Raw genomic sequence first — 27,018 nt, 5'->3', positions numbered from 1 at the left:
CAATATTGGAGTTTAGGAATATATACCAAAAATATTTCATGTTTCCTCACTAATATGGCATTCAATATGTCCTTTCTATTCATTGTGCCACTGAATCTATGATTCTTAAGAAAGTGATCACACCACCAAAGAGACTCCTATAAGTATAAACCAGAAGATAACACTTTTTTTTTTCAATATATGTGGGTTTTTTCCCCCCACTAAGATTTAACCCTGAATTGTGGTGTGATACCTTTTTTAAATCATAAAATTTTGTACATTTCTTGTGCTCTTGTAGTGTGTTACAGAATTTTTTCTTTTAATTATGTTTTAATTGATGTCTTTTGTTTTTTCCATGTTTCTTTCATCTACTTTCATTTTCCCCCTTTCAGTGAGCAATTTTTAAAGAAGAAAATATAAAATCAAAATCAATCTGTACTTTGAAAAAGTCTATAAATATATAGTGTTCCACATGTCCCACTTCTGTAAAAGAGTTCAAGGAAGTTTTAAAATTTTTTTTTTTAGTCACATAGCTAGGAAGTGTTAAGTGTTTGAGGACTCCAGGGCTGGTGCTCTATCCACTGCACCACCTAGCTGCTCCTCTTTCTTACTTTTTTTTTAAAGAGAAATATTTGTTCTTTATAATTTTGAAACATTACTTTTAATTGTTTTGTGGTTGTTTCTATTTATATTATTGTCACTTTGCCTATTTTTACTGTTGAAAACATGTACAATGCAACCTCCTGCCTTTATAAAGGAGTGAGGTGGAACTCTCTTTTTGTATCTCTTTAAAGCCATGTTTGCTCTTTAAAATTTTTCAATTTTTTTTCAAAAAAATTTTTGTTGTTCTTTCTATATAGATGGTTGTAATTATTATGTTTATTGTTTTTATAGGCTCTGTTTTGTTTACTTTTTTTTTTTTTTTTTTTTTTTTTTTACTCATTTCATGTAGAAGTTCAATATTTTTGCGTTCATCACATTCATCGTTTTTTAGAGTAGTATTGTTGAGGTTCAGAATGGATCCTAAAAGGTTGAGTTTTTAGACCTGTGTAGCGAGGTGTCTTAAAAGCATTTGCAGGCTTGAGCCTATCTCTCAAGTCAAGGAGCAACTTTTGGTGTAATTGTAAAGCCAATTTAAGCTGGCTACGTTCCAAAAGAATTTAGCAAAGAACCAAGAATAAGAAGACTAATTTATCTGGTCAGTGATATTGTAATTTTATGGCCCAGAGGTACAATTGAGGAGTGGTCTATTCACCTTGTTTCAGGAACTTGGTTATCTCTGACTAGCAGATTATCTGTCAGTTTGTAATATTTGTTGACCAACAGATAGTTAGAATATTAGCATTCTAAGGTCAGAGGGCCTCAGGATCACAAACACAGCTTCCCTAAAATCTAAGGGAACAAATATTATTATATTCCTAGGCCAGAAGACTTTTACAAAAATCATTGACAGACAGATTGCCAGAACAATTCCAAGGTCAGGGGAACTTTGGGATTACCAATTCCAAAACCAGAAGACTTTAGAATCGCTGACAGATTGTTAGAGCAGAAGGACCCCAAGGTCAGGGGGTCCTCTATTACTGTCTCCCCTAGAAGCTATATTCCTGTAGTATTATTTCGTTATATTCACATATCACAATATTTTTTAGCCATTCAGTTGATAGATATTTTGCATCCAATTCTTTGCTGTCATGAAAAATGAAGATATAAAAATTTTTATATATGAGAACTTTATCAGTGACCTCCTTGGGATATGTTTAATAATGAAATCTCTGAATCAGAGGGTATAGACATTTTAGTTACTTAATTTGCAAAATTCAAATTGCTTTCCAAAATAGTTGTATTGATTCATAATACCAACAATACTATACTTCTTTCTATAATCCCTTCAACATTTTCTTGTTTCTTGTGCTTTTGTTATTTTGTATGTACACAATACCTATTCTATGCTTAAGCTTGCATATCATACTCTGCTACTTTGTAAGTAGCACAAGGATAGGAACTATCTAGCATACCTAGCATAATGTTCTCAATAATTTCTGGTTGAATGAATTGAATGAGTATGATTGACCTCATCATTCAACTGAAATTGCTCTCTTGAAAGTTACCAATGATCTCCCTCCCCCCAATTATATATTCTCCTCCTACCTCCCATATCCTAGCTCCTCCTTGAGGGGGGGTGGAAATACAAAAACCTTGTAGACAGATAAATTTAGTCAAGTAAAATTAATTCCTACTTTGGCCACAATCAAAAATGAGTCTTATTTTGTTTATTAGTATACCAGTTCTCTGTTACGATGTTAGCAGCATTCTTCATCAGTTATTCAGTATTCTGGAGTGATTGTTGATCATTGCATTGGTTAGTCTTTCATTCAAAATTGTTCCCTTTTACAATTAATGTTATGGTATAAGTTATTTTCCTGGTTCTCCTCACTTTGTGTATCATCATGCAAATCTTCCCAGATTTATCTAGAATCGTCTCTATTTCTCATAGCATTTCATTTTCTAAGGCTTATCAATTAGAAAACAACTAAAGAAATTATGGTATATGAATGTAGTGATATACTGTTGACAATAATACCTTAATTACCAAATTTGAGTTTTTTCTCTTTGTTCTCAATTCTTCTTGATCTCTCTTGATTTGACAGTACTGAATTTCCTCTCTTCTTAAGTGCCCTCCACTTCAGGTTCTTTCCTTTGACACTTTTTTTTTTCTACCTGTCTGACTGTCCCTTCTTACTCTCTTTTGCTATCTTATCTATACCATGCCCTCTAACTTTGAATATTCTCCAGGGTTCTCTCCTAGTCCTTCATCTTCTCTATTCTTTTTCTGGGGGAAGTGCATCATCTCTCATAGATTTTTTTTCTAACTAATATGTATAACTCACCTAATTTTTTCTATATCTTATATATTTGTGTATGTATATACACATACATGCATGTATATTTCATATAATATTCATAATATACATATGTATTTTATAACAATACATAATGTATACATAAATTATGAAAATATATATGCATATGCATATCTTTCCATTTTCTATATATATGTGTATATATAAAAATATATACCAATACTTATATATCTTTCTGTATCTTCTCCCTCCCCTGGCATCTGCTTTATATCACCAATTGCTTATTGGACTTCCCCAAGACTTCTTAAATTTAACTTGCCCAAAACTAAACTCATCTTTACTTAAAAACCCACCTGTCTTCCAAATTTTACTGTTAATGTTGAAGACATCATTCTTGTAATCTTCCAGGTCTGTCCGCTCTTGATATATGCAGTCAATTGTCAAATCATACCATTTCTATGTCTTGACCTCTTCTTTTCACATAGCTATGGCCCTAGTTTATGCCCTCATCATTTCTCTCCGAGATTTTTATAACAGCTTCCTAATTAGTCTGCCTGGCTTATTAAATCTTTTTCTATATTTGTCTTTTCTATGCAGTTTTGCTAAAGTAATTTTTTTCAAAGCAGATCTTAGCATGTAATCTCCCTCCAACATCTAATGTAGTCAAACTGGCCTCTCTATTTCTTATATTCAATGTACCAAATCCATGTGTTTTACTAACTGTCCTTCTTGCCTAAAATGTATTCTTTACTACCTCATGGAGCCTCTTTTCTTTTAAAGATGTAGTTCAAGCACCATATTCAAGCACAAAGTCTTTCTTGATGCCCCATCATTGGTAGTCTCTTTCTCCAAATAACTTCTGCTTAACTATTATGTACAAAATTGTATTTTTTCACTTAATATTTATGCCATATGTATTTATCTGTATACTTGTCTTCCTATTAGAATATAAGTTCCATGTGAGTAAGGATTGTTTCATTCTTTCAACTGTTATATCTAGAAGCAAACAGTGCCTAGCACATAGAAGGATAGTTAATCAATATTTGGTAATTGATTCTAAAATTTTACTGTCACTCTTAATTGAGTTTATATTCATTTAATTCTTTAAATTAATAATAATTCATAACAATTTATTAAATATTCATAGTATGAAAACCAAAATTCTAATCAGGTACCTGGGTTCAGATCGTTCCCTCTGAGGCATATAATTTACATAACTATGGGCAAGTTATTTTAATTTTTAGTGCCCCAAGCAATTCTATAAGACATTAAGATGCAGAACAGTTGCTGATCTGCATTGGTAATAGAGTGTCCTCATAGCATTCAAATTATGAGTTTGCACCTAAAGCATATATGTGGAAAACTCATGTATTAAGAGGTTCTCATGAATCAGACTGAAACACATTACACTAAATTAAAAGTTTAATGTACTAATGATATCTGTATATTTTTTAAGAAAAGTAGATACATCACCTGGGAATCTGAAAGATTTTAATGTAAAATGTGAACGATATCTATATCATTTGAGCCATAACAGTAGTCAAATCTCACTCTTTCTTAGCAAAATAAATCATTACAGAAATTAATATAATTATACGTTTTTTTCACTTTGTGAAAAAGGCCATGTGAGTGCAGAGGCTTATACTCTTATCAGTTCTGGCATTAAGAAATTTCACTAAATTTCTATATGTTGTTAATGTGTATGCATGTACTGTTTCAGGCAGGTTTTTTTCCCCTCATTAAAGCAAAAAAAGTTGGTGCTAGTTTAAAATTTCCAGCAAATAATTATAGGCAATTTTCTGGCCCATTCTAAAAAGGTGGAATTTTTGCTTTTTTTTGTTTTCTTATAATTTTTCAGGTCACAAAAAGAGATGAAGATTCTTCTCTGATGCAGCTAAAGGAAGAATTTAGAAGTTATGAGGCTTTGAGAAGGGAGCATGATGCCCAGATAGTTCATATTGCTATGGAAGCAGGGCTTCGTATATCACCAGAACAGTGGTCTTCACTTCTCTATGGTGATTTGGCACATAAATCACATATGCAGTCCATCATTGATAAGGTTTGTGAAGTGAGAACTACTAATTTTTTTCCTTAGTTATGGGAATAAAAATTTTGAAATTCAGATTGCAGCATGACAAAAGCTATTTGAAAAGGTATTTCTCTAATTATGTTAGAGTAGTATAAAAAATTGTTTGGGAAGTCCCCATTTTTCTCATAGTCTGGATCTGCATTCAAGTCCACATTTTGTCAGTTATCTAGATGTGAACTGTTAACAGCAAGTCATTTTATTCCTTTTATCTGCAAATTGGGAATAGAACCAGTTTTACCTATTTCCTTGGGTTATCATGAGAAGAATATTTAAATATTTGAAAGCACTAGGGAAATGTGGGTTATGAATTTTCAAAGTGTCTCATGATGAAGTTTCATAGGGCAGATTCTGAGATGGGAATTAAATTCATCACTGATAATCATTCTGTGAAATCTGAAGACACATTAAAAACCTTAAGAGAAAAGGAGAAAAATAATGTGAATATCAAATAGTTATTTGTATCAAGTTGAATGCCTTAATATTTTCATTTTATCAGCTGCAGTCTCCAGAATCCTTTGCAAAGAGTGTCCAGGAGTTGACAATTGTTTTGCAGCGTACAGGTGATCCAGCAAACTTAAATCGATTGAGACCTCATTTGGAACTTCTTGCAAACATAGATCCTAATCCAGGTATTGTGAAGCAAAGCCCAATTTCTTGTAAATTTTGATTCTACCCTTTTACACAGACACTTTAATTTTTCACAAAAATGTCACTAAATTGAATGTTGCTTACATTTTTTCTTATGTTGCATCATTTTAGATGCTGTCTCACCAACTTGGGAGCAATTAGAAAATGCAATGGTTGCTGTCAAGACTGTGGTGCATGGGCTTGTGGACTTTATTCAGAACTATAGTCGTAAAGGCCATGAAACACCACAGGTGAGAGTAATATGTTTTATCTGACAATTTCTAAATAGATAATGAATCAAGCCTTTATTCTAACCCTCCTCCAGAGAGCCATAAGAAGAAAAAGAGGGGAAAAGAAAGCTTATCTTTAAAATAATTTTACAGCATTCTTTTTCTGTTGTTTGTAATTCTTTTTCAGTTATATTGTTATAGGCATTATTCATATTATTTTCTTTGTTCTACTTTATTTGCTTTGCATCAATTCATTTCTTTCAAGTGCTTCTTAATAGGCTTCTTAATCTAAATTATCTAAATAGATAATGAATGCCTGGAGTCAGGAAGACCTGGGTTCAAATATGGCCTCAGATATTTTCTAGTTGTGTGACTTTAAACAAGTCACAATCCTTTTTACCTCATTTTCCTCATCTGTAAAATGAGCTTAAAAGGAAATGGCAAACTGCTCCAGTGTCTCTGCCAAGAAAATCCCAATTTAGGTCATGAAGAATCAAACACAAGTGAAAAAGACTGAACAACCACAAAAATTAATAATAATTCTGTAAGATATGCTTCTAATAAGAATTTGTAATGTAATTCCTTCTTGTTGTTCTTCTATTCCTTCCTTACCTTTGTAGGAAACTAATTCTTTTGTGACCTTTGGTTGGTACAGTGGAAGGTGATCTAGACTCGGTATTAGGAAGATCTGAGTTAAAATCCTGCAGTTAACTTATTAACTGTGGACAAAATGCCTACCTTCTCTTATAACTTTAAAATGAATATAGTAATGTTATATCATAGGACTGTTGTGAGCAACAAATGAGGCAATATGTGTGCAAAATTTTTTGCAAAATTTTTTAAAACTACATTAATTACTACTAATAGTAGTACTAGTATTGGGAGCAATCAACAGAAGTTCTTAGCATTCATCAACAAGTTTGAAGATAGTAGGCATTCAATATATTTCAAGATATTTTTGTCTTTTTCTTTAGAGTTTTATCTTTTGCCAAAGGTTGCCAAAATGTGATTACCAGAAATATTTTATGGTATTACATCCAAATGAATTATTTGTATAAATCAATGGTTCTTAAACTTTTTAGTTTCAAGTTACTATTATACTCTCAAAAATTATTGAGTATTCCCTACCCCTTCAGCAAAAGAGCTTTTATTTATATGGGTTATATTAATATTTTCCATTTTAGAAATTAATGCGTTTTAGTATTATGAAAGTAGTTTGAACTTTGCAAATTCCTTGAAAATTTCTTGGGACCTCCAGGGATCCCTGACAACATACTTTATTATAAAAATCAGTGGTATAAATGAGTGACATGTATGGAATGGATGTACTTTATTTTTCTGTCTTGATAATTTTAAAGTAAATGAGAAAAAATGAATATTTAGTTTATTTTCTTTTTTTTTTTTTAGTAAGTTTTTATTTATCTTCATATCTAAAATTTCCCCTTTATTCTAACCCTCCTCGAGAGAGAGAGCCATAAGAAAAAGAGGGGAAAATAAAGCTTATCTTTAAAATAATTTTACAGCATTATTTTTCTGTTGTTTGTGATTCTTTTTCAGTATAGTTATTCATATTATTTTCCTTGCTCTACTGAATTTGCTTTGCATCAATTCATTTCTTTCAAATGCTTCTTAATGTGCTTCTTAATATTTATTGTTTCTTATAGCACAGTGTTAGTCTGTTGTATTCATGTACCAAAATTTGTTTGACACTTCTCAAGTGATGGACATTTATTTGTTTTAGTTCTTTCCTCCTATGAAAATTGATGCTATATTTTGTAGTATGTGAAGCCTTTTTATTATTGATCTCCTTGGTGTATATGCCTAGCTGGGGTATTTTGGGGGTCAAAGGATATAGATGTTTTGAACTCTTGATTTGCATAATTCCAAATTGCTTTATAGCATGGTTTTACTAATTTACTGTTCTGTCAGCAGTTCATCATTGTTCCTGCCTTTTCATAACATGCTTTTCCTGTAACTTAAACCTGTAATTATTATTTATCCTCTTTGCTGAATCTGAGGTACAACCTCAGAGTTGTTTTCATTTTCATTGCTTATATTATTAATGCTTTGGAACATTCTTTCACATGATTGGTAATAGTTTGCATTTCTTTTAAGAATTGTATATTCTTCTCCTTTACTACTTTATTGCGTTTTATTTTGTATAGTTTGAATTCATTGTGGGATATGGTATAAGATGTTGGTCTAAGCCTAATTTCTACTAGATTTGCTTTCTTTCTGGTTTTCCCAGCAGTTCTTTTTTTAAAAAGGGAGTTTTTTCCTAAGTAATTTATGCAGAATAAGATAAACCTGAAATTTATTGAATACTAGGTTAGTAGCTCCATTATTTGATTTTCCCTTTTCTAGTCTGTTCCATTGATCGACTTTTCTATTTTTTAACTAGTACCAAAGGGTTTTGATGTTTGCTGCTTCATAGGCTTTCCTGTTTCAAAGAAAATGATGCCTAATTTTTAAAGGAAATCTTAAGTGGGTAAGAATAATGGCTTTAAAAAATAATTCAAGTAGTACTTTTTATGGTAGCAAAAAACTGGAAATAAAGATGCCAATTGACAGAGTCTGTCTTCACAAATTGTGGTGCATGAATGTGAAAACTGTTGCGATAACTCCCTGTGCTATAAGAAATGTTGAATATGCCCACTAGAGAGAAGTAAGAGAAGACAGAATTGATATAAATTGAAGAATCAGGAAAAATAAATACAATGATTAATATAAATGGAAAGAACAAAAAAAAAGTGTTCGTTGAGTTTATATTGTCATCAACATGGTTATCTCTATTGTACAGATTACACAATCCATTTATTTATTTTATAGATGTATCTTTTCAGTGCTGGAAAACTTGTTCACTTAAAAAAAAAAAAAACAACACTATTTTTGGTTACTCCATTTGGTTTATCCATCTTCTATTCCTCATTCACAGTATGCGACCTCTCCCTTTTTCCTTCCCTTTTTAGGCTTCCTTTTGTGGTCCATTCAAGTCATCATTGCATATTATGCTGATTCAGCCTCCTTACATCTTTTCATATTTTCTGTTTCCTTTTATTTGCCCTCTTAATTTTGATTTGATATCTTTGTATTCTCTTTTCTCTTTAAGTCATCCTTCACATAGTGCCAAAATAATCTCTCTAATACATAATTATAATAATGATGTTAAAGATATAGAGATTACAATGTATTTGAGGGCATCTCAGCACCCTACACCAACTTACAACTAAGTAGAAATATTTTCTACATCTCTAACAGGTCATTTTCCAACCTGTTTGAAGAACTTCAGTGAGAGTGAATCTTTCTTACGCAGCCTATTCTTTTTTTTTTTTTTTTTTTTTTTTTTTTTTTTTTTGCAAAGCTTGAATTGTTTAAGTATTTTTCTTTACACTGAGTTTAATATAGCTACAGTTTCTTCCCATTGCTCCCACTTCTGCCCAATAGAGCCAAGCTAAGCAAATTTAATTCCCCTTTCTACATACATTGTTGATTTGCACATACAATTTAAAATCAGCTGTTATGTTCCTTTTAAATAATTTCTCCTTTAAACTTTTAAACATCCTTAGTTCATTCAGATACTTATGTGACAATAATAATAGTTAACATTTATATAGCTTTTGCTGTATGCCAAGTCACTATATTAAGTACTTTAAAAATGTTATCTTAATCTTCACAACAATCCTTTGAGGCAGGGGCCATTATTATCTCCATTTTACAGAGGAGGAAACTGAGGCAAACAGTAGTTTATAACTTGGCCATGTTTGCACAGCTAGTAAATATCTGGTGCCATATTTGAACTCAGATCTTCCTGAGTCTAAGTCCAGCACTTTAGCCACTGTTGTCCAAATAACACATTTTATATATAGGCTTAAGCAATATTGCGTGATTTGTCCTGAATCGATTAAGATTCTATTCCCTTTTTTTTGACTGCTATCTCACACTGTTGTATTATATTGCACTTACAATCCATTCAAATTTGTAAAGGATCAGTTCTCTAACCATGAAACTTTATACTGTATTTTCAATCCTATTGTAGAATTTTATATTCCAGTTTCATTTCTTCTTTCCACTAGAGTGACAGTATGGCATAATTGATATAAAACTGGCCTTCATGTCAGGAAGACTTTTAGTTCAAGTCCTGCCTTTGATACAGAATTTACTTTCCAATCCTGGGCAATCCTCTTAACCTCCAGTTAAGTGCTCCATTAAAATTCTCTTAAGATTTTATGTTATAGAATAGTTGGTGATATGAATTTATCCTCCTCAGGACTGTTCATTAGGCCTAGACTGCTCCAGACACAGTGAAGTAATTACATTCAGTTTTATTATTCTACATTGCTACTTTTGCTGTAGACTTTTGTCAGCCAGTGTGTTAGTTTTACCAAATATCATGTAATTTTCATGTAATTTTAAAAGCATAAGTAAGATTATTTTAAGTCTGTAATAAAATGTTCAAGAGCATAGGCACAAGGATTAATCCCTATGACACTATAGACCTCTTTGACTCTAACCAATTAATGAATTTTTAGGATTTAGTTTTTCACTAGTTTCAAATTCACCAAAATATATTGTGATCACCATTTTATTTGTAAACATAATATCAAAATCTTAAGTATATTATACCTATAGCATTCCTTTTTTATACTAGATTACTAATCTATCTAAAAAAGGAGGATATGAAGTTAGTTTGACTTGATTTTGAGGAAGCCTTGTTTTAGTGATCACTGCCTTTTAAAATTTTTCTTAATGTTTTCTAGAATTTTCTCTTGGGTAGCAAGTGAAGCTCACCCATTGGTTTGAAGTTGTCAAGTTCTATTGTTCTTTCTCTCTCTCTCTCTCTTTTTAAATTGGATTATTTGCCATTTAGAGTGCTCCTCTTTTGAGATCTTTCATTGATATTTGAAAACTCAGCAGCTCAAAATGACAAAAATTTGTCTAGGCTTTGTGACTTAAACTCATTGAGTACTGGGAGATAACTCTCTCTGTATAGTTTAGGTTTCTAATGATTTTTCTTCTCTTTCCCTGTCTAAAAATTATTTTACTTGGAAGAGGGGACAAAACTAAATAGAAAAAACTAAGACTTGTTTGTTTTCTTCTATATTTTGAGCAATTCCCTATCCTTTCTTTGATCCTGCTGTTACCTATTCCATAGCTTAAAATCATTTTGATTGCCTTCAGATTCATTCCAACCTCATTTTTTTTTTTTTTTCCTGGCTTTTTAGTACATTTGGTAAAATTCTGTTAAAACTGGTGATTTGTCCTATACCTATATATATTTTGAAAACCTGAGTATATCTATGAGTTCAGTCTTTCCACATTAGTCTCTTCGGGTAGACACCCTTTTTTTCTTGTTTTTTTTTTTTTTTTTTTTTAATATCATAGTCATTTCTCAGTACCTTTACTCCCATACTCACTTCACCAGTTTAACCCTCGCTTATTAAAAAAAATAGTTAAGCAAAATTAGTTGATGGTAAAACTGACTCTATTCAGTATTCTGCTTCTGTAATCTTCCAGTCCTCTGTAGCTGTTCTTAAGAATCAAAATAGGTTATCATAATTAAATTGATCTTGACTACCTTTTTAATGGTTTAATTTATGCTCATTGCATATATTGTTGTTGTTCTTGTGCTTATTTTTACTTTCCATCAATTCACACGGGTCCTTTCATGTCTTTTGGAATTTCTGTTTGCTATTTTACATGTTATAATAATAAGATTATAGTATAATAATTCCATTATGCCATTTAGCACAGTTTGTTCAGCCACACCCCTGTCAATGCTTAGCAACACCTTCGTTTTCTGTATGTGACTGGAATTGTGTTCTTGAGCTTGCCATTTGTCTTGGGCCAACTTCCCCTGTAAAATATTTGGCCTTTGGATCCTACTTACCTTTCAATTTTGAAATCTATTTTCCCCAGATCCAAGATACATGGGGAACTGTGCATTGTTTTTTTCTATCCTCTGTAATAAACTGTGATGCAATGGCTTCCCTCATCTCCTCCATTATTTCTTTGATTTTATTTTTATTGATTTTTTTTTTTTGCGATTTTAATTTTCCCAGTATAATATAAACCATCCCCGAGATCTGGGTCTTTTAATGAATTTTATTTAAAAAAAAAGGGGGGGGGAGTTAATGAAAACTAATCAACTCATGATCAAGTCAGATGATATGTTCTGTACTCTACCTCCATGTTCTCTTACCTCTATAATAAAAGGAGATAGATTCTCATATTTCTTCTTCAGCATTTAACTTGATTATTACATAGCATTTTTTTTTTGTTCTTTCCATTTATGTTATTGTAGTTGTATATATTGTTTTTTTGAATCTGTTTATTTCACTTTGCATCTATTCATATAAATCTAACTCTGTCTACCTTTGTTCTTACTACAGCAAAGTGATACTCCATTACATTCATGTACTTGATTAGGTTTTTGGTCTCATTAATTCAGTAGCTTGCAACCAATATAGATTGCAGTTCTTTTATCCCTTCCTATCTTATATGAATCATTCATATTTCTCCCAAAATTTGACAAGGGTATCTATCCAGCATGATTTCTGTTTGTTTTTTTTTTCTTTTTCTTTTTTTATGTCTTGATGATACTAGTGGAATACTATAATTTATTTAGTTATTCTCCAATCATTAGGCATCTAGTTTGTTTCTATTTCTTTTCTAGTACAAAAAATATTACTATAAACATCTTGGTGCATATTGGATATTTCTATCTTTGATCTCCTTTTATTTCCATATTTTATTTCTACTTTACTAGTACTACTTTGCCTAGTGCAAAAAGTATTACTATAAATATCTTGCTATATATTAAATCTTTCTATCTTTGATCTCCTTTTATTTTCCTGTTTTTCATTTTATTTCTACTTAAGCTCTTTCTTGCTGGTCAGCCTCTGATCCATAATAGAAATTCCTCTTGTTGGTTCCTCTGCTTTTTTAATGGATGAAATAATCATTTAGTCTAATAACACATTTATTATCTATTTTGCTTTTGAAAGGGAGAAAGCTTTGGGTTAAAGGGAGAGAGGGTGTCCTCTGTTGCTATAGGGTCATGTACTCAAATCAGGTGTTTGAAGTTTCCCAAATTGTAATTGTTCCTTTTGTCTAGGTAATCAGTATTTTGCTCCTAGAACAATACTGTTGTTTTTGTTTCCTGCTTCATTCATCTAGATGCTCACCACCATATTCATCCCCCGGCTTTTGGATTTTTTCTTATAAATACTCTTTAATATAGAATGCTACTCTCCCCCTTGCTTCTCTCTTAACGTATGCTGTTTGTTTTAGAATGAGGGGAGGGAAGCCATGGGAGGTTCAAAAGATTTGGAATAGCTGCTGTGGAGAATAGAATAATGAGTACTTTGGGAGATATAGAAGGATTGCCTAGCAATGAGAGTCCAGTAGAGGTTGTGTAACATAAAATTTATAGTGGACTCAATCAGAATGATTGGATGATATTCTCTACCTTCATTTAGCAACATTTTTTGTATGAACAAAAGCAGTAGGTGGTGAAAATCATCTGGGAATGAGGCTTGATAGTGTAGTTGAGTATATAAGGCAGCCAAGGATTTAGGAGGACAATATAATGCATGGTTCACCAAAAGTTCAAGAAGAGGAAAAGAGTGACTAATGCAGGAATAATGGCATAAGAGTAAATAGGGGGATTGAGGGATTAGAGGTCATGCTATGTTTAAAGAGTAGGTTTTGGTAAAGAAAGGCAAGGAAGAGAAGTAGAATGCAAAAAATAAAATAAAATTGGATAAAAGGATTCCAGAGTTCTTGAATATAGAGGTGGTATATTTGTAGGTCTTGGCATGACTAAATGAATGACTAATTTTTGTTTTGCTGAGATTGAGTGGAGGAGTTAAGTCATGGGAAATTAACATGTTGAGGAAACCAGTAGTTAGAATTTTTGAAGGAATATCAATTGTATATCTCAGTCCCCAGTAATGAGGATGGGAGATGCAGAGGAGAAAAAGATTATAAAACCAGGTACTGAAGTAATGGAGAAACTTAGTTGCCCTCTTATGGGCAATATTTAGCTTATCACTCTTGCTTTTAAACTGTTCCACTAAGAACTGAACAAGATCTACTCTGTGTTCCAGCCAAACTGGACAACTACTTTTTATGGTATCCTATCCTGCTTTCTTCTTTCTCTGAATTTACATAAATGTCTTCTATTCCTAGGATGCAGTCATTCCTTATTTGTGTTTGTTGAAATCGTTGTTGTTATTCAGAGTTAGGAACATTTCTCATTCTTTGCTGATGCCTACACTGAAAGTATAAAAATATCTTGTATTTTCTATTTTCCTATAGTATTTTGTCTGGATTTCTTCTTTGTTCTGTTTTGTATAATACCATTAGATTATAATTTCTTGATGGCAGGGACTATCTTTTTGCCATTTTTATATCTCTAGCACATAGTAGATAATTAATAAATGTTGTTTGACTTGACTGATAGTGTTCTGCATCTCGTAGGTGCTTGATAAATATTTGTTAAACTTAAATGAACTTTTAAGATTCACAGCTGTATCACATAACTTGAAGAATACTCATTTATAATAGGTACTTTTATTGTTATCAGCTCCTTCGGATCATTGAAAATGTCATGCAGTTTGATATTTTATGTTTTAGGTTTTTTTCCTCTTTTTGACTTTGAGCCCAGCCTCTTGTCTATATATAGTACCTGTCCCAGATTTAACTCACATACATCTGTCCAATTGCCTGTTTTATCTTGACAGTATTCTTCATATCTTCTCTCCCCTCCCCGTTCACCCCCTCCAATTTTGGCCAGTCCAAACTCTTTCAAGCAACAATGATCTCTAATTGATGAGATACAGTAGTTTGCCTAGATAATCGGCCTCGGAATCTGCATCTGTCATGTTTATATCAAAATATTTGGAAATGTTTTTCTTTTATAGCATCTTTTATAAATTTTAGGTTTTGTTGTTTAAATGTTCAATATTTTGTTTTGATTGTAGTAGAGAATTTTAAGTTGATAAAGAAATGATATGCTTTAATGTTTGTGAGATTCTTTGTGTTTTTTTTCCCCCCAGTACATAGTTAGGACATTTGAAACAATTTGAGCTAATCTACAAAAGGTTGTCTTTAATGACTCCTGTTCTGCAGAGTGGGACTTTTCTTGTAGTTACCTAGCAATAGAGGAACTGAGTGATTCACACATTTAATGAGAAAATTTAGTTAAGGATACAATTTAAAAGAGCTTACCATCCAGAGATGAATAGTAACTATTCTTTCCTTTCCTGTAAATTTAAACAGTATTGGCATCTTAAATGCAATCACTTTTTATTTTTCTTTTTTAGCCGCAGCCAAATAGCAAATATAAAACTAGTATGTGCCGAGATCTGCGACAGCAGGGGGGGTGTCCACGAGGAACAAATTGTACATTTGCTCATTCTCAGGAAGAGCTTGAAAAGTAAGTATGAGAAATTTACCTTATGGTGGGTCAGAGTACTGCCTTATAGTTATAGAAATATAATAATCCATTTGTTAATTTTGTGACAGATTTAGAAGATACAGATAATCTCACTTTATAAATGCTTTAGATTACTAAATTTCTATTTGCCATTTGCCCAAGAATTAAATAAAATGAATGTCAGAAAATATTTTGGAATCTTTTTCTCTATTGCTATCTGTATTTTGATACCATAGTTGAATCAGGGCCAGCACTTCCATTTAATTAAACATGAGCACGCTTCTTGTTCGAAGAGTTACATAAAGAATCTGTCTTTTTAAAAATTTTTTTGTTGGTTTGAGGACTTCTTCTACCAACTTAGGTAACTTGTGACTTGGAAGATGATCTTTTAGAGTTACAATGAAAAATTTGTGAAGAATATATAGGATTTAGTTGTCAACCCAAATTTCACTATAAAACAAGTAGCCTTTTCTGGAAGATATACTTGAACTGTTCAAAGGTCCCATTGGTCCCATCCAGTTTTTATCTTCGAGGGAAAGCCTGGAAGAGGTCTTTTTAGTACTATTTGTTCTGTCCCCATCAGTACCTCACTATCCCTAATAGGCTGTTCAATGTATTCTTAAACCATAGTCTGTGCAGTCAGCTCTGAAATACATAAATAGTGTGCCAGCAAATAAAGGCAGATATTCCCATATTGCTGTCTTATCAATAAAATATGGGTTTCTTTTCTTTTTTTTTTTTTTTTCCTGGCTCCCATATACTTTATTCCTGAACTCTTCAGTTATTTCGGTAGCCATTTATTAAGTATTTAGTGTATTCCAGGAACTATTTATAGATGTTGACAATGTAAAGACAAAAAAATGAAACAGCCCTTGCTCAAGAAGCTTACTTTCTTTAAAAATAAAAAAGGGGGGGTGACAGCATGTACATATATAAGAATACTTATTTTAAGTAGAAAATAAATTCAGCATCTAGTAGGGAAGACACTGGTAACTGAGGGAATCAGGAAAGGTTTTATAAGGGAATTAGTACTTGAGCTTAGTATTTGAAGGTAATTATTCTATGATAATGGAGTGAGAAGGAGAGACATTCTAGGACAAAACAGGTAGGAGATCGAGTAACCTATGAGGAAAATAAGGTGGTCAGTTTTGCTAGACCAGAGTGACAGATCACACTCTAGGCAGGTGATCACTGTGGAGTGAATCAGATTAAAATATAATGAGAAATGTTTAATAAAGAAATAAAAATAAAATAAAAAATAATGTTAATTTGTGGTTTTTTTTGAGTCTGCTTAAGTAGGGATTTATTTCCATTTGAGTTTGACATCCTTGGGTAAGATTATTGAGGGTGAGAGAATAACATGATTAGGATAAGAAATATTATAGTTAGGTTGTGAAAGGCTTTAAATGTCTGAAAGAGAAGTTTAGATTTCATCTCATGCATTTATGGAGCCTTTAACTTTATTGAGTCTTAATTAGTGCTTTTTTCAGACCTTAACTTAAGAAAAATCAGTGGCAGACATGAGAGGAGGATGAATTGGAATGGGGACAGCCTTGAGTCAGGAAAGCCAATTAGGAGATTCTTAATAGTAGACCTGGTGAGGGATAATGAGGATCCAGAGGTGTGGTGGCTTCATGAGTTAGTGAGATGGGGAAAGATGCTTTTGTGGCTATTTTTCTGCATTCACAGTATGTGAGAGGGAATTCCATAAAACAACTCAGTTTGATAAACTAGAACTATGTTTTGAACAGCTTTTTAGTGTTAAAAGTTTGTTAAAATTAAATTTGTATTATATCCTGATGCTTTTTGAACAAGGGAGTGACATGGTTAGGTTTGAAATTTAGGAATATTAATTTTGCAACTATGTGAAAGATGAAGTAGAGAACAATTAAGAAACAATTACAGTAGTCTTGGCAAGAAGTAAAGATTTCTCAAATTAGGATGGTGGTCATGAAGGCAGAGAAAAGGTGATGGATGTGTTAATGTCTTAAGACATTGGATATAAAGAGAAAATGAAAATAAAGAGTTGAGGATGACTTTAAATCTTGGTAACTAGAAGAATAGTAGAACCCTCAGTAAAGATTAGGGCATTAGGAAAATAAATGTGACTTTTGGGAAAAGATGAGAAGGTTTCAGACTTGGTTAGTTTGAGATATTTATGGAACATCCAGTGAGAGATATATATTGTAAGTACATAATGTTGATATATAACTGGGAGCTCAAAGTTGAGTCTGAGACGGAATATATTATGGATACCCGTGAGAACTTGATACAACTCTCTTGAGTGACATACAACTTACATTTTTAAAGACTGTTTTTCTGTAACTTGCAGAAATATTACATCACCAGAAGAATATTGCCTTTTTTCTAGGGGAATAAAAAAATTATTTATACAGAATTTTCTGAAGGCATTTCAGCCTTTCTTTCTTCCCTTTCAAATTTGGGCCCATTTCATTGCCCATTCCCATTATATCTAAGTCATAGGGACAAGCTCTGTGGTTTTACCTTCTCTTCTTATATCTTCATTTGGACAATGGACATTCTTTATCCTTTTCCTTTTTTCTTATGTGAAAAAATTCTAAACCATTTAGAATTAATTATAAATCTCATTTTAGAAAGCTTTCTCTAGAGTTAATGTAATCAATACAATGCCGTCTGTAAATGAGCTCATTTGGAGGACCTCATAAATTCTATAGGGAATCCCTTTTCCATTTGGATTTTGTTGCACATCTTCTATCACAGTGGCAAAGAATTTTGGCAAGGATATAGCTCAGCTCTGTTTTAACCCTAGATTGAAGGATAGTAATAATAATAATAATTAATCATCAAATAAAGTTATTTCTAAATAGTCTTTCAAAAAATCTTTTGTAGTTTTTATATTTTTAGAAGAAGTTTTAGAAGAGCTCTTTAGAGAGCTCTTAAGATATTTTCTTCATGGAATACAACAACTTGTTTTTTAGTAAGACAGTGAGATCTTGTATTTTATACACTTTTCAGCTACTTGTATAACTGAAAGAAGCAGTTTGCAATATATTTTTAAAAGCCACCTATTCCTTGTACTTCCAGGGATGCATTTGATGTATGTGTGTAAATTATTTAAAAAAAAAATATTCTAGGGGTGGGAAAGTAGGCATATGGATTAATACTAATTTTTTTTTCCTTTACATAAGAAAAATAATGAAGTATGTGATTTTTTTTTTTCCTACCAGCAAAGGTCTACTCAGCCTTTTCATGATCTGCTACAACTCTTCACATTTTTCTTTTTTTTTTTGTTTTTTTAAAAGCATTATTAATATCTTTCACTTATGTCATATTAATTTCCTAGCATATTCCCTTTAAGCCCTTTATCCAGTTAGTCTTTCCTTGTAGCAAATATTTTTAAAAATTCAACATTTTAACAAAGCAACCAACATGTCAGTAGTATCTGACAGCATATGTAACATTTCATATCCATTTAATGGAATAAAGTAGTTTTTCGTATCACTTTTCTAGGTATAGCTTAGCATGTCATAATTAAATTACATTCAGTTCATTTTGTTGTTTTTTTGCATTTGTGCATTGATAGTCATTAAAGATTCTTATGCTTTTTTTAACAGTTAAAATTTTTTTTACATACATTTATATGTTGTATAATTTTGTTTTCTTGGTTGTACTTACTCATTTTGCATCATTTTATCCTCTCCATGTTTTTCTGAATTCCTTGTATTTATTGTTTTTTATGTGCTAGTTCTATGCTGTTATGGGCCACCATTTGTTTACCCATTTTCTAATTGTTGAGTACTTTGCTTCCAATTATTTGCTGCCTCAAAAAGTGCTTTTTTGAATATTTTGGCACATATAGAAACAAAGTTTCTGTTTTTGATTTCCTTAATATATATATATGCCTAGAATGTCATTCCTGGATTAAAGCATAGAAATATTTTAGTTATTAAAAAAAAATAGTTGTTTTTTTTTTTTTCTCCCAATGGTTTGATTACCTAACAATTATATTAGTAGGACATAAACATAGCTTTCTTCCCTAGCCTCTCCATCATTGACTATTTCCATCTTTTGCTATTTCTGCCACTTTGGATATGAGGTAAAACCTTAGTTATTTATTCTTCATTTCTCTTTATTATTAGTGATTTGGAACACTCTTTCACATGGTTGATGACAGTATTTGATTCTTAATTTGTTGGCTGTTCATTTCCTTTGACTACATACCTATTGGGGAATATTTCTTATGTCTTATGTCTGTGTTAATATCCTTACATCATAATTTTATGTGTTTATTGGCTCTTTGATACTCTTTTTCCCCATATAAAATTCCTGTTTCATTGATTTTTGTTCTTTCAGAAGTTTTGAATTTCATTTTTATGGTATTTTCTCTCTTTAAGAATTCTTAAATAAATGTGAAAGACGCTTCCATGTCCCTCTTCCTCTCAATTAAAAAAAAAAAAAAGCGACTTTTTATATTTGTTCTTTCCCCTTGTTATTTGGTATGTGGTATAAAAATACTATATTAAATTTATTTTTCACCAAAGAGCTTCTCAATTCTCTTAAAGTTATTAAATAGAGAGGTGTAGTAATCTGTGTTCTTGGGTCTACCAAAGACTGGCTTGTTGAGTTTCATTGTTTCAGAGTTTGCTTATTATTTTTAATTTATTAGTATAATGTTATGATTAATTAATATGGCTGCTATTAGTAGATCATAATTCTATTTAAATAATAGAATGTTTTCCATATAAATCTTGAGTGTCAGTTGGTAAATTGACTCTCAGATATTTGTACACTTTCTATTATTTTAGGATAGAAACTGTTTCATTTTTGTCTTTTTAACCTTAGGACTTACCATAGTTCCTGTCATATAATAGATGCTTAATAAATGCTTTTCAATTGATTAATATTTCCTCCTGGTTTTTGTTATTTCTATATATGTGCTAAAATTTTTTGTGAGTTTATTTTATATACTGCCACTGGAACTCTGTCTTAGTTTGCTGATTTTAAATTTTTCTCAGGAAACCACTGTGTTGTATGTTAACACTTATTTTGGTTTCCTTTTGAAGGTGTTTACCCCTTTTATTCCTTTCTTTTGTCTCATTGCTTTTGCTGTCATTTTTGGAACTGTCAAATAAGAGAAAGGACAAAGAATATCTTTTGCTTTATACCTGCAAAAACTTCTAGTGTGTATCTGTTTCAAATAATGCTAGTTTTTAATTTTTTTATTTCAGAGATATATTGCTTATTACATTTGGAAATTGCCCCTTTTTTCCTAAAATTTTTAGAGTTTTCAGCATAAAATAGTTTTGTAGACTGTCAGAGTTCTTTTTTTTTATATTTGTTATAATAAAATACTTTGAGGAAGTTATTTTTATTAGGGATTATGTTAATTGTTTTCCCAACACTAAGTTATTCTTGAATGCCAATCTAATTTGGTTATAATTATTTTTGTATGCATTACTATAATAATATCTCTAGTGTTTTAAAAAATTCACATCAATAATCATTTATGAAAATTGATTTAAAATTCTCTTTTCTCTGCTTTATTCTGCTCAGATTTAGTCATAGAACCATATTTGTTTTATAGGGTGTTTGTTTTCTTAATTATTGAGAATACCATTGCATAGGTATAAATTGCTTTAAAATTATCGATAAATTTACTTATAAATCCATCTGGCCAATTTTTTTTTTTTTTTTTTTTTTTTTTAGCTCTATGTTGATTTGTTTAGTTTTGCTTTGTGAGGTTTCATTGCTTAGAATTTCTCTTTTATGTTTTCTTAATTTGAATATTTCATAATTTTTAGATAATTTTTGTTTAAAAAAATTCTTAGTTTTTGCTAGTATAATTATTTTGAATAGTAGTTTCAAGAATATTCACTTCTTTGTTTTGAATTGACTTTGCTCATTTAAACATTTTAATAATTTAATTTTCTTTATAAGGTGAGCCAAATGATTATCACTTTAATTTGGCACTTCAAAGAATAAGCTTTTAATTTTGTTTATCATTTCTGTTGTCTTCTTTTAATCTCTTTAATTTTCAAGGTTTCTTTTGTGCTTATTTTGTTAATTTGTTGGTTTTCTAGTTTTTTAAATTGAATACTCAGTTTATTAATCCTCTCTTTTTCTATTTTGTTAATGTATGTTTTCAGAGATATAATTTTTCCTCTGAGGACTGCTTTAGCTGCACCCCCAAAATTTTGGTATGTTGTCTCATCATTATCGTTCTCTTTCACATAGTTGTTAATTGTTTCTATGATTTGTTCTTTGATCCAATCATAGTTCAGGATGCCATTATTAAGTCTCCATTTCGGTTTGTACTTTTTGCTTATATTTTTGGTATTTATGGATATTAGATTGGGTTATAATCTGTAAAGTTATGCTAATTTTTGCTTTATTACACCTGTGTAGTATTCTTTGTAATCAGATACGTAGTCTATTTTTGTAAAGGTATCATGTGATGCTGCAAAATAAGTATGTTCTTTAATTTTCCCATTCATCTAGTATTAAAATTGATAAAGTATTTTAAAAGTTGCATAGTGGGAGGGAGAAGGGGAAGGAGCAGAAAGGATTTAAAAAAAAAAGTTTGTTAATACTTATCTAACTTTATCATACAAATCCAAAATATTTATCATACAAATCCAAAATATATCATACAAATCACAAATCCAAAATATTTATCATACAAATCCAAAATATATCATACAAATCCAAAATACTTATCTAACTTTATCATACAAATCCAAAATATTTTTAAAAGAAAATTTTAAAACTCGATTAATCTTTTAACATAATTTCTACAGTCTGTTCATTTCTATATGTTTCTTTCTGTTCATTTTTATAACAGTTTTATTCAACTTTGAGAGGGGAACATTATAATCTGCACTTATGTGAAAACCTTTTTTTTTTTTTAACCTTTTAATTAGCTTTTCATTTGTGAATTTATATGCAGTGCTTTTTTGGTTAATTTTTGTTTATTCTTGATAATGATTAATTATATTTAATCTAGTTTTCCTGACATTTTTGCTTAGTCTGATAGCATGTTTATAATTCCTGCAGAGTTTGCAGAAAATTATTACATTCTATTTTCTCAGCTATGCTGCTATCCACATACATTTTAGGTTCTGATTATTAGGGTTATATCTTTCTCAATTTAATTATTTTATATTTAATTTAATGTTATTTCTCTTATGTTGGCACTTTCCCCCTGTTATCCATCCTGTATTCCCAATGCTTTTTTTCTCTTCTGAAGTTATGGGTCAGATAGCTGTGTCCTGGTTCCATCTTCCCTAACTATAGTTCTGTCTGAAAAACAATCGGCCTTCTTCCTAAACTTAGCTCTTTTTATATTCTTAGAATGTAATTAAGAGATTAGATTAGTATCTGGAGCGATTCCTAATGAAAAGGTCATATATCTCATTTTAACCCTACCTAAGAGGTTGTGTTGATCTGTCCTTCTCCTGGTGCCATTACCTGTAGGATTATTGAGGATTTGACCTCAATAATATGCACTTCTCATAAGTTAGAGGGTTTTAGTCTTACCAGTTGGTTTTCTTTAATCTTTGTTTCACCTGGTACTTTGTTCCTGAGATAGGTCTTTGGGGAACCTTTTTTGACTAAAAATTTTTATGGTGCTATCGTTGTAAGAGGCTAAAGAAATAACTTGTCAATTTTCTGTTGTTCTCTGGTCTTGGTGAGGGTACATCTCTAGTTCATCACTGCATCCTGTCTCATCTCTTCTGAACAGCTTCCTATTTTTAGTTTTTCCATCCACCTATAGAAGAACATAGGAGTCAGACTATAGCATATTTAGTTTTTCTCTTGATTTTTCACTTAATTAACATGTCTTTATTAAGTACTTACTCTTCTGGGACCTAGGGCTAAAAATTCACAGGATAAATTTTCTTACTCTCTAAGGAACTTCCTTTATAATAGAGGAGATAACAAAATTAATTAGATATATATTTGGGAGGTGTGTGTGTGTGTGTGTCTGTGTGAATGTAAAAGGAACAATAATAAATGAAGTAGTTAATAGTTAATCTGGGATTATCTGGAAGTGAAGGTTTTAGGAGTTGGATAAAGAAAGTAGTAGAAGAGCTACATCATGAAGGCAGAAGTTAGGAAAGGAATGTATTCCAAGCATATGGAATAACTAGTGGAAAGCCATAGAGATGGAAAATAAAAATATTGCATATGAATAATAGAGAAATGAATATTTTCCCCTCTTAATGATCTGGTTTTATTGTTAATTTTTAGCAGTATCATAAGTGTAAGAGATTTTTTAAATTTCTGTTTTGATTATTATATTTTATTGTTTTTCTCTTTTTTTGCTGTTTACAGATATAACTTGCCCAGGGTCACACAACTAGGAAGTGTTAAATGTCTGAGATCATATTTGAACTCAAGTCTTCCTGACTTCAGGGCTGGTGCTCTATTCACTGTGCCACCTAGCTGCCCTGCAATTCTAATTTTCAAAGAATCATTTTCTGCCTTAAGACTCTAGATTTCCTTTTCTAGTTATGACTTTCTTGTCATAATCTTGTTTTTCTTGGATGGTTCCTCTTCTTTTTAACTTTTCCTAAATCTCTCTCATTTGATTCTTGAAGTCTTTTTTGAGTTGTTTTATAAATTCATTCTAGACATGTAGCCATTTAGCATTACTCTTTGGGGTAGAAGAGACTTTTTAATTCATTATCTTCCTCTAAAGATGAATCCTATCTTCCCTATTCCCATTGTAAATATCAGTGATTGGGTTCTTCTTTGTCTGATCATTTCTTTTTCTTTTTTTTTTTTTTTATGAGAACTTATTAATACTATAAGCACCTCTAATCCTGTAATAGAGGGGAATGGTGTTTCTGATTGTACTTCATTTTTCTTCTCTGGCCTGGAATCCCAAATTAAGAACTCTATTATCGCCCAAACCCTGACTGAGCAGCACAGCCGGGCTTGGCATTACTTGTCAGCAGAGATTCCCAATCTTCCTCGATTCAGACCTTAAATACCCTATACTGTCTGGGTGGTGAAAGTTCTTGTTTGGGCTGAGACTCCACTTTAACATAGCTAGTTCCAGGCTTCCTGCTGGCTATTTCAGGAGGCTAATTTGGAGGTGTTTACACTTCACATTGCTTAAACTTCTACAGTGGAGAACTGCTGTTCTACCCAGAGTCTTACTTGTTTTTCACTGGTTCATGGTTGTTCTGAGGTGTAATTTTGTTTTGTTTATAGGGGAAATCTGGAATTTTCTTACCTATTTTTCTGCCCTATTCTGTCATCTTTCCAGAATTTTCTCCCTCCCTGTCATCCTTGACATTCACATGATTGGGATATGTTGAGGCTTCTTTGTTGCTTCCTCTGTGCTGTTATGTCCCCCAATCTCCTTTCCAAGTTGCAATGCTTTTTTGTAATGTGGTTGTGCAGAATAACTATAGTCTGCTTCACATAGGATGTTTAGAGTCACTGTTGGGGGGGCAGGAATACCTCCTTCCATATGTAGCCAGACCCTCCAACAGTAGTCTTTGAAGTTGCTTCCTTTGGTGGTATCTAGGAGGTGGTGTGGTATAATGCTGAGTAGAAGCTGTAATATTTCAGTTTTCTGCTGTTATTTTGTGAAGTCTTTACCTTTTGTTCTATTTTTCCCCCCTTGAGGCTGGGGTTAAGTGACTTGCATAGGGTCACACAGCTAGGAAGTGTTAAGTGTCTGAGACCAACTCGGGTCCTCCTGAATTCAAGGCTGGTGCTCTATCCACTGCGCCACCTAGCTGCCCCTTATTCTATTTTTGTATGTATCTTGTGAATTCAGCAGTAAATCTAGTGTATATTTTCTTAATTTAAAAAAAAAATCCTTTTTAATTGTGTGAACTTTACAAATGAATGTTTCTCTATACAAGAAAAGTACTGCATATGAAGCCCTAAATCCCTAATATATATACAGACTTTAAATTTTTGTTATTATTGTTTTTAATGTTTCAGTTTTTGTATAGTTTCAGCATTGTTATGTTTGTGTTCCTTATGAACTTTATTCTGCTGGTTTTTGGGGGTTTGTTGTTTTTTAAAAAAATCAATCATTGACATTCTTTCCTTTTTTTAAATGTCACTATCACAACCCCTCCATTTCCTCCCATCTTCTCTCATTTCACTAAACACCCTCCCCAAAAATATACTCTCTTGTAACATATAAGTATAGTTAAACAAAACAAAGTTCACACATTTTCCGTATCTAAAAATATATATTCCATTCTGCTGTTCTAGTTTATTTCTTCTCTGCCATGTTGGAGGAAGAATGAATAAAAGGCAGTTTGCTGGGGTCATGATTGGTCATTGTATAGCTCATAGAGCACATTTTTTTTCTCCCCAGTTGTGAGTCACAGAGAACTACTCACAGTTTTCTGATTATGTCTATTTTCTATAGTGCTATTTCTATTTTGTCATGCATCATATCAGAAACTGTCCTACTAGAGTACCCATGTGATGTGATGGCTGTATTATTATTGGTGGATGCTAGGGTTTGTTGTAGAAATCTTCACATATATTTTCCATTTTTTTTTTTTTCCATCAGTTTAGTGTCCTACCAGTTTTGTCTTTTAATGAGCCCTGCATGATCTTGCTTATTGGGTCTCTTGCTGCACTTACTATTAATTTGTTTTCATTCTGCTGTTGATTACTTTTTGCAAGGTAATACTGCTCATTAAACTCTACCATTTTACTATGTTGTTGTTCAGTTGTGTCTGACTCTGCATGTGATTCCATTTGGGGTTTTCATGACAAAGATACTGGAGTGGTTTGTTATTTCCTTCTTCAGCTCCTTTTAAAATGAGGAAACTGAAGCAGACAGGGTTAAGTGACTTCCTCAGGATCACATAGCTAGTAAGTATCTGCGGCCATATTTGAACTTGGGAGGAGTCTTCCTGACTCCAGGCCTAGTGTTCTATCCAATGTACCATCTAGCTAGCCTTCTACTTTGTAAGATCTTATCTATGAGTTTATTTTCTAATGCTGTGCTTATGTTCCTCTCTGAGCAAGGAGATTTAAGTGTTTGCCAAATGAAGTGGCTTTTGCTTCCCTTCTTTTGTGATAAATTTTACAATTTTACTTTTTCATGAAACAGTGATAGTCTAGGCAATGTATCTTCTTTTTATCCAGTAACCATTTTTTGTAGTTAATTGCATAACATCTATTCTTATTTTTTCTAACATGTCAGTGGCATGGCAATACACAAATAACTGTTTTAGAAATAACTCCTTCTTTGTTTACCAGACATTTCCAATATTAAATTATTATTTTTTTCTTCTGTGAAGTTATTTGGTGATCATGTCCAAAATTATTTTTTTCTTTTAGAAAGTATTCGTGACATCTTCATTTAAGGCTTCTATATATTCTACAAACGCTTTCTCCTTCTGAACCATGTTTTGCAAAATACTTTTTTTGCCATCCTCCATTCTGTATTAAAGCCACAGAATGTTAAAATTATGGGTTGGTGTAATTTGGAATGTCCAAGTGAGTCCTTTATAGAATGTCTCAATCTTTGCATCTTTGCATCTTCATTCACAAATGTGGATAGCTAGGATATAATTATCTTCACAGTGACTTTCCTGAAGATATTCATCTTCATTAGTTAATTATGCGGTGAGACTAAGCATTTTAGGAATCAGTAAATCCTTTTTATTTTAATCTTTCTTCCCCTGGTTTCTTTCCAGTTCAGCTCAGTTAAAATTGTAACTTTTACTTTCCTAAATTCATTCCCATCCATCTCCTCCCAACTCCCTACCCCAGTGCCTTCCCTCTCTGACTATCTTTCAGTTATATAGTATATATCTTGTG

At 31.7% G+C, this 27,018-nt stretch overlaps 1 protein-coding gene and 1 non-coding gene across 5 annotated transcripts in view; both read left to right on the top strand.

Annotated features, from left to right (window-relative positions):
* The window catches only part of RC3H2 (ring finger and CCCH-type domains 2), a 60,300-nt gene that overhangs the window by 14,613 nt on the left and 18,669 nt on the right, over positions 1-27,018 (top strand). For 2 of the 4 annotated variants that reach the window (XM_074292995.1, XM_074292998.1), the window contains exons 6-10: positions 4,699-4,899; positions 5,426-5,558; positions 5,689-5,807; positions 15,113-15,225; positions 21,354-21,404. In XM_074292995.1, coding sequence (XP_074149096.1) covers positions 4,699-4,899; positions 5,426-5,558; positions 5,689-5,807; positions 15,113-15,225; positions 21,354-21,404 — 617 coding nt within the window. The remainder of the gene's footprint in view (positions 1-4,698; positions 4,900-5,425; positions 5,559-5,688; positions 5,808-15,112; positions 15,226-21,353; positions 21,405-27,018) is intronic. The other 2 variants (XM_074292997.1, XM_074292999.1) reach the window with 1 other exon arrangement.
* On the top strand, positions 5,231-5,342 carry LOC141559270 (small nucleolar RNA SNORD90). Its single transcript, XR_012487332.1, has one exon. It is a non-coding gene; the product is annotated as a small nucleolar RNA SNORD90 (small nucleolar RNA).

The sequence above is a fragment of the Sminthopsis crassicaudata genome, chromosome 2 (assembly GCF_048593235.1).
Source record: "Sminthopsis crassicaudata isolate SCR6 chromosome 2, ASM4859323v1, whole genome shotgun sequence".
NCBI lineage: Eukaryota > Metazoa > Chordata > Mammalia > Dasyuromorphia > Dasyuridae > Sminthopsis > Sminthopsis crassicaudata.
Note: the sequence above shows the minus strand (reverse complement) of the source record. Positions and strands in the feature narration are given on the sequence as shown.